Raw genomic sequence first — 14,612 nt, 5'->3', positions numbered from 1 at the left:
CCCGTTCAGTATCTCAGGTCAGTGTGCCCTGTTAAAAAAAAAAAAAAAAAAAAACACCACTGATTTTGATTTTGAAGTCCTTTCACCTGAGGAAAAGTCAAGAGAGCAGCACTGGAATGTCTTTCACAATACAACACCATTGTATTTCCAATAGATTTGTAGCGTAAAGCGGTATTTGGCCAACTGCCTGCACCTCTCATACAGTTGGTAAAGGATTAATATACGTTAATCAGCCTGAGAAAACACTAAAGTCCCATGTGAGACCCAATTTGTTCCGACTGCTCTAAGCACTAGGTGAGATTCAGGTCTCAGGTCCACACTTGGTCAAAGTTCAGTTGCTGCTAAATCCAGAAATGGATACAAATACGTATTTAATTGGTCCTGCTGATAGACAGGAACAAGAGAACAAAAGGTTTTGCAGAGACAACTGGGAGCAGAAATCTAATTCACAGCTACAAAGGTCAAGTGAGAAGGTTTTGATGACTGGCTGAATCAGACAATGGCCCAGAAATGCCCAACTTCCTTTACGACACAATGTGATTTCTTGGAGAGGAACAGAATAATTGTGGGGTAAAAAAAACTGCAGCTACATGAATCACAATGTCATCTCACGACTATGGCGGCCACCTTAGCTGCGCCAAAGGACACTTGTGACCCTGCAGTCCCTTGTCCCTCATGAAACCAGGGAGTTCTCTTCCTGTTCGCTGACACGTGCATGGGGGAGGAGGGAAATGGGTGGGTGGGTGGGGGGCGGTGTCCTTGTTGGCAGGCCACTGGGGGTTGTTGGATGTGTTTGTAGTAAACTTTAAACTGTTTATAGTTACTAGACCATGCAGGAAGGAGGGAGGGGCATTGATGCAAAGATGAAGAGAGGAGTAGCTGAAGGAAGCTGAGGTAGTGAAACAGGAGGGGAAGAAAAAAGTAAAAATGAAAGAGTCACTGCTGCTGGATCGGCCTTGGACCGCTTGGTCAGTCGGGCTGGGAGTACACCGACTCCACTTTGTTCTTGTTTTATTCAGGAAAATGAAACGGAACCAGCAGAAATACAATGGTGATGCAAGACACAGAGAAAGCCTTCAGAGGGAGCGTTCAGGCCAGAAGGAATTAAAAACTATTTTTCCTCTTATCTAGACTGCTGTTCTTGTTTGCCACAACATAATAGGACACAAAAGAAATGAATCTGTGGCGCAGTAACTCGTGATCATCTGATGAGACTCCCGGGCTCTCTAACCAACAACATGTGCTTTGCCAAACAGTATCTCAGCTGCTATTTATTTGTCCATCCAATTCCAGTGCCTGTCTCCTCGGCTTCACGGCAATGCATGACCACATCCTCCATTCAAACACAATGCGAAGACACACATTGAGAATTTTCTATCTGTGCTCTCATTCGCAGTAATTGTACTTTAGCATGCTTTCCTCTTTGGGAAATCGACCTCCCACTCGGCAGTGGTCTCGCTCTTGCATCAATAAAACCAGAACAGCAAACTGTGATTGAGCCTAAGTGGCTCCCTCAGAGTTTTTCATGTGGCAGATGGAGGTTTCAGCTCCATAATCGATGTCGTATAGGTTCTTGTTTGACACCAAACAATGCTCTGCCATACATAAACAGCGTACAGGCTGGAGAAAAAAAAAACAAAAACATGGCCTTTGGCATGCCACTGTAACAGTGAGTACAGGGAGTAATAGTAATATTATTAGGGGAAACATATTAGTAACAAGTCACATAGTAAAATAACATTGAACATCCATAAAAGTACGAGAAAATGACATGGGCATGCAAATAGTTTGGCTTTTGTGAACTGAGGCTGGACAATATGGCCATTCATATTTATCACAATTAGGATCATTAAATCAAATGTTTCACTACAAAACTGAAACATTTTCCAGATGAGATGACTGTGGTGAACAGTATAAGATTTTCTTTAGCCAGTGCAAACATATCTATATAAAAGGTGCGGTGTAAATGTTTCACTTCCCCGCAATTTGCCCTTGTAGTGCTCTGACTGTCATGAACTTTGGACTTAGTGTGACGCAGAGGCATTTCAAAATGTTTAATAATCAATCCGAAGTACCCGTGTGTTGAAACTGTTCCTACTTGATGGAAGTCTGGGACAGATTGACAGGAGAGGAGAGAGCCACAGGGAGGCAAAAGATATGTCTGAATCAATGCAAATACCGAAATAATGATTTCAACAGGACTGAAATTACATTATAAAAATACATTATAAACAGAAACACAGCCGAAAAACTGAACTGAACTCAAGACTCACAACTGGCCTTGAAAGAGTGCACTCTTCAAGTGTTACAAAGTCCGAAAACAGAACCTAAATCTGGATTTGCATTCACATCAGCTATGGACTATAACATTTCAAAAATGAGTGGTACCACAACTTCTTCAGGCTTCATGGATTATCGTCTTAAAAGATCCAGACAGATAATGTCCTCAAAACAAGATTGATGTCTTCTAAAGCATAGAGTGGCGAGTCTGTGGAGCTACATTGCTCTCTCCGTTGTTGCTGGATCTGCCATGTGACACAAATGAATCATGAAATGTTACATATGTGGTAGACTTAATGCAAAACACAAGTACAGTTATCTCAGACATTTAGCTGTTGATGGGACAAAGAAATCTTGACTTAATGTGGTGGAAAATTGTGGATTGCTGTGGATTGGGGGTTGGGTATGATTTGAAAACCGTGCCTTTGGCCGCGGAAAACAATCACACACGGTCACGTCTTTACAGTGATTGTCTTTCCTCTGCAGCTGTGACAGCCCTGTGACTTGTATGTATCTTAATTAACGAGGGGGGGGGGGGGGGGGGGGGGGGGGGGGGGGGGGGGGCAGAATCTTCTCCTGAAACCAACTTTTTAAAAGGCTGAAAGCATGACCTGTCTTACATAAGGAGGAAAACACAGACAACACTCTCATGTTTTACTCTTGCATTCAACCAAGCAGGAAATAAAATTGAAACTGAAGGTTATGAAATATCAACTTCACGCTATTGCTGCCCCAAATTTCGAAACATTGGCTGCACACCTCTAACTCCCATGAGTGTCTCTGTGACGCACGCTGCTGTTATTGCCAGACACATGGTCAATGCTGGCAGCGCTAATGCCATCACCAGTACTTCTGTTTCAGTAGAGAGCAAACCATCATACCAGGAACAGTTGTTTTGGTTCAAGAGCCTTTAAGAGCACACTGATAAAAACATGAAATCCACTGAGCATTATCGTCAGTGACTCTGCCTGTATTTTTTCTCCAGTAGGAACTCAAAACTACTGAAAGGGACTTCACACGTCTGCTTTAAATTCCCAACTTAGGTGTTTGTCTCAAGGCTGGAAAAAAAGGAAAAGAAGTGGAATTTTTCTCTTTGAGCCCAGAACCAGGACATAAATCTATTCACCACCAGCAGTCTAAAACCTAATCCTCACTGACATTTTAGCTTATTTATGGTCCAGATGACTGGTAGCAGAACAGTCAAGGTGGGCTGGCTCTCGGGTCTAAAATATTCAAATCCCGCAGAGAAAAATCACAGATGAAGGAGAAAAAGTCGTTATCGGTACCAGATTTGTCACTCCATCTACCGCAGCGTCCTCACTAATCTGCTAGTGGGGATATTCGTGTCAAGGTCCAACATCCTTTCTCGCATTAACAAAGATACAAGAAAGAGAAAACAGTACACTCCAGCCCATGCTGGTACTGATAAAGACAAAAATCACTCCCTCATCTTGAGCTCACTTTATACTTTATTCGTCAGATAAGGGAACTTGATGTCCTGTCCCATTAAGTCTTTCTGACATCCATCCTGGCACAAAACCTTCTATCGCTGATAACTATCTTATAACTACTGATGATAAGGCTGCATTTATGGAAACAAGACAAAAGTGCAGACAAAATGTGAAAAAGAGAGCTTTCTTTATTTCATCATGAAATGACAACTGTCACTCAGAGGGGAGCCTTTTTACACCCATGAACTGCTCAGTCTAATAAAGCCTAATAACATTTTCCACAGCCCAATTATATGGAAATTTTTTAATTTGCAGAGTCACATGACACCAGTTCCTCAGGCTAAGTGGAAGATGAGCGCAAAGCTCTCTTTGTCCCTTTAAGCTTGAAATTGAATTGGGTAGTCTTGTATTTCTGATTGCTTGTGAATGATTTTTGTGAATTTGGAGCGCTAGAAAAAGACAAACATGCACACGTGGCGAGTAATTAAGCTGCATGACATTCAGGTCAGATGTTTACAGCAGAGGCGAAGGGAGGGACAGAAAAGAAAGAGAAAGCGCAAACACTTGCTTGAAACCTTGTTCCTACCAGGCCAAACTGCATTACAGAGGGAACACGTAGGGTTGCAGGAATGCTGCATATGAATAAAGTGGAACCAACCAGCATCTACACAAGCTGTGACTGATGAATGAAGGTGTATTATTGTAGGTTACAACAACAAAGCATTTCTGTCACAGAGGGAATTCTCAGCGGTCTGGGTTGGATGCTTCACAAGCTGTTGGATCACATTTTTTGTTTTAACTGGAACTACAGTCTGGCAAGGCAAGGCCAAGTCAAAAAGCATACTCCAAAAAAGAAAAACAATCCTATCCAAATTCATCACAAACGTCCTACATCTGCTCCAAAGCTTAGTTAGCTCTTTCACTGGCCCGTTTCTGATGAGGGCTGGTGGAAGTAGAGATCAGCACAGAGTGAAGCAGATTTGGCTTCTTCAGTTTCAACCCCTTTGATAATGACAGGTGTCATGTCAACACACACTCTGTGCACATCTTTGAAAATCTGCCACAGGATTATCGCTGCAATTAGAGGAATGAGAGCGAAAGAGCAGGTGAGAGAGGTATTTGTACAGTATTTGTTGTTCTTGTTAGGTTACTGTCAAACAAATAAATCTCATTCCCTCATATCCCTGTAACCTCCGTATTGCCATTTGAGAAGTCCCCCTCTGAAAACGTGATGGCAGTTCACTAACCCTAACCCTCAACATGGTCAAATCCATATATTATCTGCCTTCACATGAAATTGCGTGGTAATTAAACAGTCCACAAGTCTTCATTATTCTTAAAGAATGATTCCATGGACGGTCCACAGGCTTCACTAGGTTCTTGTGTGTTTTGATCTTGATAGTCGAGCGGTTCCTGTTGAGGAAACAAACAGCTTTGTCTGCCAGTGTTATTTATAACTCTGGAATATAAGTCTCTAACCCACAAAGAGGTATAATACACCTGTCCTTGAAAACCATGCATATAACCCTGTAACTCTAAAAATATGTTGCATTAATGAGTGAATGGCGAGAGTGAGGGATCACATTGAGACTTTATTGTTTGATATTCCCCAGAATAATTAAGGCAAATACAGCGAAACAGAAAACTATTGAAAGAATGAATGGAAGGATAAAGAAAGAAAGAGTCACTGTAAGCACATTCAGCCTGACTGGCCCACAATCCTGGCAACAGCAACAAAGAGCCACTGTCTCTGTCTCACTCATGCATGCATACTCCACTGTGTAAACCTGAGCATAGATGTGATTGGGTCTGCTGACATACACACACCAGAATGACCACCAAAAATGAATCATTTGTGTGCGAGAACATCTTCTTCTTCTTCTTCAGCTTACGAAATCCACTCACATTTACACCACCTTTAAGTTACATTACGACACTGATCTCTCCTCCTTTGTCGTCAAAAATAATAAACACACTAAACTAGGTTCACACTAAACTAAGAAAGGTAACGCGGCAACTTTCGACCTGCTATAGAAACCAAATACAGCATTTAGTGAATGACTGAATACTTACAGAACTGCGGAATAAAGATCTTATATGATCAAAAGAATGGTGTGTTCATTTAATTAAAAAAAAAAAAAAAAAAACTGTAGAAACTAACACTGTCAGGTGGAGTGGCTGTCATGTCCAAGTACTCAAGAGTCAGTGATGCACAAATCAATTACTCACTCCTCCATCTTTCTGTGAGGGAGTGAGTTTGGGGTCAAAAGGTCAAGAGGTGCATGTGAGTGAATGCGGTGAAAAGATGACCAAATTTTGTAATCTCCGGAGGAGTCATGACCTCCGTCTTCTGATAAACTGACAGCGTTGCTTCGAAATCTACACTCAAGCATCCTCCCCTCCAAAAAAAGGAAAAAAGATCCACAGCTCAGGCTTTCAGCTACGGATTACTTTATACAGTAAGCTATCATTATGCCTTGCCATAATTGTAAACATTCAACTACTCATTCATTTCTGGGTGTACCTACCAAAACAAAACAACATATAATTGTGATCTTAAACCAAAATTATGTTTATGCCAGCTGTGTGATGAAGAGGGTTCTGCCTAAAGCTGAAAATGCCTTCAAATGTGTGTATCCAAAGTTTAGTGCTAAAAAAACAACAACAAATTTAAAGAAAAAGATTCTAATTGAGCGACACAAAACCCAAAGAGCAATACGACACAACTTGTCTGTTCCACCAAGTTGGTCAAAGAAACGTGAAGTGCAGCTAGGAGTTTGTGACTTGTGATTATGTCTCTTTAGCTGTGTCAGTGGGAGTGCAGTGTGTGTTGGAGTCAGAGATGTGCTACATTGCATGTATTAAGGCAGACTTTCAGAATAAATGTCCTGCTGGTAACAGCCAATACAAAGCAAAGCTTTCTCACTTCCTGAAGAGAAGCAGCACGGCCCCGACTCATAAACTGGGTCAAAGGTCACTGAGTTTGTGGTAAATAACCCATGATTAGACTGTACAGATGAAGGAGAAATGTTTAGAGAGAGCAGAATGACTTACCCATCAGTGAGCAGAGATGGTTTAGTCATTACTAACTGGAGCCATGACTTTGTTCAAACACATTGTCCAGCAATTATTTTAAACTCTAGTGGAGATTCCAACTTTTCAAGGATTCCTTGGCATTATTTTTAAGGGTTGAACTGAGAGAGAACTCCAAAAATACTTGTAACCCCAGACTACACAACTACAAATATACAGGCGTGAGGGAAAGTTGTGTGAGTCTTTGCAAATATTGTGCTTTTGCTAGCTGTTTAAAATTTGTCCAGACACAGCGGACAGCAGCTTTCTCACCTTCTCGTTCACCTCTAGAAAAGATGAAGGTGAACAAGTTAAGAGTAGATGAGGGGAAACAGATGACAGGCTAGTGAAAGCGGGAGAGGGAGGAGTTTAACAGAGTGGGCGAGGAGGAAGAGGAGTCTTGTCACATGACAGTAATGGCATGTCTGCTTGTCCTTGGAAAGGACACTGGCATTTCAAAACAAACGACTTGTCTTTTATCCGGCTGCTCCTCTCCCACTCTCCTTCCTGCATACCAGTCTTTCTTGCCATTTTCCCTTCTCTCCACAGGGGTCTCTTTTCAAACTTTTAGTCGGAAAATGGTCAACTCATGTGACAGTAGTATCTTTCCACTTCTCTGCGTTTCACTTTGGAGAGACTTCCCTAATTTGCAAGTCCACTGACAGTGTACACACACACACAGACACACACACACACACACAAACCCTGTCTTGCTTTGGAGTTTTCAGTGTTGCATGTTACAGCAGTTACTGCCTCAGGTGAGTTCATTCACAGATACCTGTACCCTCCCCCAACATTCGCTCTTCCTTCTCATTATCATAGCCATCCAGACACACACCTACGCTCCCAACACATCCACTCACAATGTCTTTGTTGGCTCCTCCCCCCATGAAGACTTTCCCCTGGGGCCCTCACTGCCTTCCCTCATGGAAAACTACCAGCACACACACAGAAACTTCCTCGCTAACCGTGAGCAGCAGAGTCATGATAGGAGCGAAGCAGCATGTGTGCCTGTCATTGTACGAGTTAGTGAATCAGACGTGTGATGAAAAAGTGATGGCTTGCAGAAAATCTGATGAAAACTATTCAGTTGTCAGTCTCACCAACTCTTCTGCCAACACACCGGTGACAAAACTAGAAATATACACTTCCAACAGGCTTAAACAGCTGGGGACACACAGGACAAAGACCCTCCGCTGTCATTGTCCAAGCTGCAGTGAGACAGAGAGGGCAAGAGACGCAGTCTCTCCCACAGCAACACCACCTCCTGATGGACTAAAGCTCCACTGACGGACAATGGCAGCCTCACTACATTCAGTAGCCATTTACAACCATTTCCTTTTACACTGTATGATGTCAAATAAAGGTTAGTGTGTCTTATATGCTAAAAAAAAAAAATATATCAGCCGTACTTTGGCAAAAAGTTCTTTTTTTAAGTCTCACAAAAACACAGACATTCTTTGGGCCATCCCTGCTTCAGTTTTTTTTTTTTTTTTTTATATTCACAGTGCAAAGAAGAAAACGTGCCTTGACCGTTTAATCACTGTCTGCTCCATTAATCTCAACTCAACTGCTGTCAGTATGATCGTTCGTCAGATTAAATACAAAGAAAGCAGCAAAGAAAAATGCAGAACAATCAGCTCTGACAGCGTAAAAAGACGATATGACAGATCACCTGGAGAGAGTACACTTTCACTGAACAGGTAAACACACAGCAGAACTGGTTTTTAATCGCAGCAGAGCAGAAAATTATCTCAGTCACTATGTCATACTTAATTGGAAGTTCAGCTGCATGAATTATTGAATATATGTAGAACTTCTGGATATGAGTGAATATTATTATATAGCTCTCCCCCACCTTCTTTTACTGCTGTCTTAGACTAGCTCCCTCCAACATTAAAAGTCATCTATGAAGTGTGTGTCAAACTAGAATGAGGTTGGTATGATGGGATACTGTCCAGACACACACACACAAAAAAAGCAGGGATTCATAATGATCAAGGTAAATTCAGGCAGATAGCTCTAGAGTGGCCTCAGTTCATCTTTTACTAGGGCCTCTTTGCATCAGCGATCAGCAAAACAATGTCGGAAACACACACACACACACACACACACACACACACACACACATACATAAATACAAAGAAACAAACACAGTGCTTTCATATGCCTGCCCCTAATTTCTCATTAATGAATTAATAAAGAAGGTGAAACCTTCATCTCAACAGCAGAGAAGGTTCAGCGTGGTATAAGTGAAAATATCTTTGTCATTACGTCGACAATTTTGGTGCTGCTTAATATCTGGGTTAAACTTTGTGGCTATGCTTCAGGCACTAGATAATCACAGGAATACTAAATCATGTCTTTCAGATGGAGCTGCAAACTGCTCATTTCCTCTTCTGTCAAACATCCCAACATGTTTAGAGTTTTCTAAATGCTTTTGTAATACTTGAAATAAACACTTAGAAGGTTGAAAGGTCAGTACAACAACAACAACAACAACAAAAAAAAAGCAGGGTGGACAACTGTATGCATGAACTTGTGTACTGAAAGTATTGAGATGCTTCTTTCTGACTGGAGGGGGTGAAATGTTCATAAATACACACGAGTCAAGGACAGTGCCAATCGTTTCAGGTTTTGAAGGAGAGATAAAGAGAGAGATCATTATGAGTGAATAGAGTCACATTAGTCAGAGTTGTCAGGACAGAGTAGATTGGATTTTGATACTTTCAACTCATGTGCTGATAACCGGGATCGAGAAATCTCAGAGAAATGTACGCATCATTCATGTACAAACACTTACACACAAACCTCAACAGAGACACAGCACATCCCTTTAATCTGGCTCAGGATTACAGCTGCAATTAAAGGAATGAGAGAGAGAGAGAGAGAGAGAGAGAGAGAGAGAGAGAGAGAGAGAGAGAGAGAGAGAGAGAGAGAGAGAGAGAGATGATGAAAAACAAATGCAAGCTTTTGTTGGCTCTGAAGTTATCAAAGGTGAGTGAAATGGTGCATTGTTTTCGGTATATTGGCTGTCCTCCTTCACTATCTACATGCTGACTCAATCGTTTTTGCTTGTTTTTATTTTCAGAATTCCTAATCAGCAATAACCAAACAAAATAATCTAATTACAGTGAATTCCAATGTTCAAATGTGCACAGCGCACAATAAAAGAATTAGGAATGGAGTGGAAACAATGACTGCAATGGAAGGATTTCAGTTTCCTGGAAGACAACCTCTGATAATTATCTCAGTGTTCATGGATCAGAGTGTGTGTGTGTGTGTGTGTGTGTGTGTGTGTGTGTGTGTGTGTGTAAGTGCAGATATTTCTTCTGGCAAAGCTCTCAGTGAAATATGAAGCATTTTATTTATGATTATTTATGAGTCACAGTCGAACTAACTAATAATCAGCCAAGACAGGGTCAAAAAGAAATATCACAACACCAGAAAACACTGATTACCACTTTGGTTCTGTTCTTGCAAAGTTTTAAATGTGATTGAAGAAAAAAAATCTCATGTCCCCTTTACACTTTTGACATAGGACCGTGTTGTCTGCAAGTGTGACTGCATGTGTGTGTGTGTGAAATAACCCTCTGGCCACTGGTCACTACAGCGGGCAACTATTCAAAAGCATCACAGCACGGAGCACAGAGAAGGAAGATCCAGTCATAAAAATAAATAAATAAATAAATCAGATAAAGGTGAATGTTTTTTTTCCATGCCTAGAGACACTAAAAACACTTAATTATAAATGGATCTTAAACCTGATTCAGATGAGGGCAAAAACTGCAGCAATGACGATGAACAAGGCTAAAGCAGCGGGCCCCAGACGTTCTCACAAAAAACGTGAAATCACTTGAACTTGATATAACTACAACTGGCTATTTTACTAAATTGAATTAAAAAAAAATTCGTATTAAAAGTAATTTTAATCAAATGAATCTAAATGTAAACACTCTATACCAGATACGGCACCACCACACACACCGAAGCTGTTTCTTCCTCTCCTGGTGTCTGCTGAAAGGGAGCAAAGAGAGGATTTGAGCTTAAGGGGACCTCAGGGGCTGATCTTAACAAGGAAAGAGCAGATGGATTTTTTCAAGCATACACAGAATGGGGATGGATTTGCACTGGGGGCCTCTGGGGGCCCAATATGACATTGGATGTGCACGAAAATATTTCTAGATCCCCTCTGAGCTCCTACAAAACAGCCTGAATTCAGATTTCAACTCTTTGTTGGCTCTTTTCAACAAAGAGTGATTCTTTTCTGGTGACGCATGAAGCAGCATGAGCCTGGATTTGAATGATGATGTAAGAAAAGAAAAAAAAAAAAATACTCATGATGCATGGACACATACGCTCAAACAAAAGCAAAGCCCTGATGGAAATTTTCACTCAGCGCACACACACACACACACACACAGATCGGCAAAATACACTGTCAGCATAAAAAAATAAAAAAATAAATAAATAAATCAATGACAGTCTTCCTGGAGCATAGTTCTGTTCCTCCCTCATTCTGCTGTTCTACTCTCAACAAAAACACAAAAAATACACACACACATTATTTTTTTACTGGTTACACTGTAACACACTCCCAAAGACACACTCCTATAACACAAACGCACATGCTCGTCTTCTTCATCCCATTACTTAGTTGCCATGACAACGATCCACACCCCATTTACCAAGATAACCATTCCTTCAGCAAATCCAGTAGCACATAAATGTGCGTGCACACATAATACAGTGTGCAAACAATGCTTGGGATAAGGAGGCAGCCAGACAATGTGAGGAGGGGGAAAAAAAAAAAGGAGCAAGATGTCAAGCATCCAGCTCTGACTCTGTCAACCTTTCATTTCATCATCTTTCTGCTATTCTTATCTCAGCCTGTAGTTCGGCTCAAAAAAGTCTATCAGATTCTGAGGCTTGATTTATTTTTTTATTTCGTTGCTTCAGAGGAACAACCACCCTGATTGTTGATGTTTTAGATCTTTCGAACATCATTTACACATTGTTGTAGTATCAAGGCTAAATGTGTTGAGAAATGAATGTCTTGAAGCATTATGTCATAATTCTTCCGCTCCCTGCTGTCTCTATCTGCCCTCCACGCTTTTCAACACTCTTGTGAATGAAACACACACACACACACATCTACAAACATAATGGCTGCACAGCAGCAAGTGTGCTGTGGGCATCTGGCCTTTTATTGCAAGAATCTGCCAGTCAGTGCTGCACTCACGCAAGCGCACATAATCACACACTCATACATGTACTACGTTGTCAGTGAATGATTTTTTTTTTCCTGGTCTGGTTTACTCAATCATGCACACATGTGCACTGGATTCACATTATATAACACTTCGTTCCCTACTCGGACATTCTGCCATTTTGTTATCCATGTGTGCAGTGAATCGCTGAGCCTCCTCGGTTCATTATCGCACGCACGTGCAACCGCTTATGTAAGGATCCAATCATCATGTAATTAATAGCTGCTGTTATTTTCTGTCAGCACAAAGCACCTCGTGAGTCTGGGAGCCAAAGGGATGGCGACAGCACTAACATGGCGCACACACACACACACTACAACATGCTCAAAATTCATTCTTAAAAAACAGAAATAATTTTGCTGTTTGGATGTGTTGGCCTCTTCATTTTGTATCCACCACCATTATCTTCAATGGAGGAAAAGCACAATTGATGGATTAGCATGAACATTTATGTTTTATTCAAATTTACCCACCTTGAATTTAAACCACACAAACTGATCATATCAGGGGTTTGACTCTAAAAATGCCATTATTTAACATATATTGATGAGAACTTCATATCAATTCCAATGTATCTTCCATTTGAAGATCCACTGGAAATGTATCCATCAACAATGCGGTTTCACTGTAGTCCTGTCATGAAGTAAAGGATGGTATCACTGACTGACCCTTGGTGAGCCTTGATTTACTCAGCTTTAAAGTCATGATGCATTTAAAAGGAACAAATGGGAAGAAACTGCAATATAAATGTAATCCCATATGTTTTATCTTTATGGTGAAACAGGGATTTTGTGCTTGCTGTTATTTAATCTTCCTCTGCTCGTAATGTGGGCTTAAGATATCTAACGGGGCTTAGTGAAAGTTCAATCAGGTAAAGTACTTCATTCAGTCTCCCTCTTGCCTTCATTCATAACTCCCTGTGAGCCACACCTCTTTGCTGTTCTCCATTCATCATCTGCAGTCTGAGAAAACTTCCTGGTTCGTTCCATTTGATCAAGCAAATCCAGAGCGACCTCACCTCTCACTCACATGGTAATACAAAGACAAATAATGATTACTGCCACTTTTATTTCTGGTCAAAGAAAACTATTTAAACTAAGAGACCACATTGTTCTGTCTCAAAACCACAAAACAACATGAATTCAGTTCTTATGTAAACATAGAGAAATCTATACCAACATGCATCTGACGAAGTGTTTCTTTGTTTTGTAAAGCGATTTAGTTCAAAAGAGCACACAGTTCTCACACACGTTTTACATATCAGAAAGGCACTGTGTCTGTTTGGTGAGCAAGTTCTCAAACTTTCGATTTATCATGAGCACATTTCATAATCAGGAAGAATTCCTCCACCAGACCACAGTTGGAGAGTTTCTCATTTTAAATTGAGTGTCCCAGGAAGTATGAGGTAACCATAACAACCTGACAAAAGTAGGAAAGGATGTTTTCTGACTTGTCTGTGGAGGAAGGGAAGAATTGGCTGGAGTCTCATCTTTAGCTTTCAGCCCATTCTCTCTCCTCTGGCAGATGAAACTTCCTTTCTCTCTCTGTCTGCGAGACTGTCTCAGTGTGTCCTCTATCAATAATTTTGCTGAGAGCAGTAATGATGGCACTGCAATGTGTGCCATGTATAGTTAAAACACACAATGTGTATGTTGTGTACGCGTGTGCACAGTCACCTTGGGAAGCCAGAGCTCCACGCTGTCATCATCTCTCCTCGTCGGGCTGCAAGTTTCTGAGAAGTGGGCTAACTTCATCTTTAATGAAAGAGAGGGGGACAAGCAGTGTAAACAAAGTGAATGTCAAAAGAAAATTTGAAATCAAATGAGAGGAGGGGAAAATGGAATGAATGTGTGAGATCCCGTCAAATAACAGCACTCTGGTAGAATGAGATCTGACACATCCGTAATGTTCAGCTGCTGCTGTGTGTTTTCTCCGGGACGAAAATGTGATTGTTTGCTTTGTTTTGTTTTTTCAACTCCAAAATGTTTGAGCTTCCTTTCCAGTCATTCAGTCCACATCTCCCTCACGACAAGTATTGGCCAAAGGATGATTCATTCATTCATCAAAATCAATTTTCACTCTCTGAAACGAGAGGGTATGTGGTGTACTTTGCGTTTACATCCACAGGCATGATTCCTTCCAGTAACGGAAAATGTGAAACTTCCTGAATGCGGGACTTTTATTCTGCTGATCATAGCTAAAACCTGACTTCTGGATCTGGATCACCACCAGAACCAAATCAATTGTTCCTTGGCATCGTGCCCATTTGTTCACCAAATTTCATAAGAAAATTTTTCAGATGATATTTTAGAGACAGGGTAAGATGGGGCGGAAGTACAGCAGCGCTCACATTCCTGCACATCAGTACATCTTCTCTGAAACCGTAACGCTGGCTGGAGCTGTAGATTTTCCTTTTGCTTCGGTTTGTGTGCATTTCATTGAGCATTTCAGCCATAAGAACCACATCATATTCGTTTGACCTCAGTTAAAGATGAACTGAGCTGGGGTCATACATTATTCATGGTATTTGTCACAGCAG

General features: G+C 41.1%; 1 protein-coding gene across 1 annotated transcript in view; it reads right to left on the bottom strand.

Annotated features, from left to right (window-relative positions):
* Positions 1-14,612, bottom strand: part of LOC115054656 (sodium/potassium-transporting ATPase subunit alpha-1-like) — a 43,529-nt gene that overhangs the window by 13,551 nt on the left and 15,366 nt on the right. Inside the window, 1 exon segment of the mRNA XM_029519963.1 lies at positions 13,750-13,827. Coding sequence (XP_029375823.1) covers positions 13,750-13,827 — 78 coding nt within the window.

Source organism: Echeneis naucrates, chromosome 2 (assembly GCF_900963305.1).
Source record: "Echeneis naucrates chromosome 2, fEcheNa1.1, whole genome shotgun sequence".
Lineage (NCBI taxonomy): Eukaryota > Metazoa > Chordata > Actinopteri > Carangiformes > Echeneidae > Echeneis > Echeneis naucrates.
The sequence above is the reverse complement of the archived record's forward strand: the minus strand, read 5'-3'. Positions and strand labels throughout refer to the sequence as shown.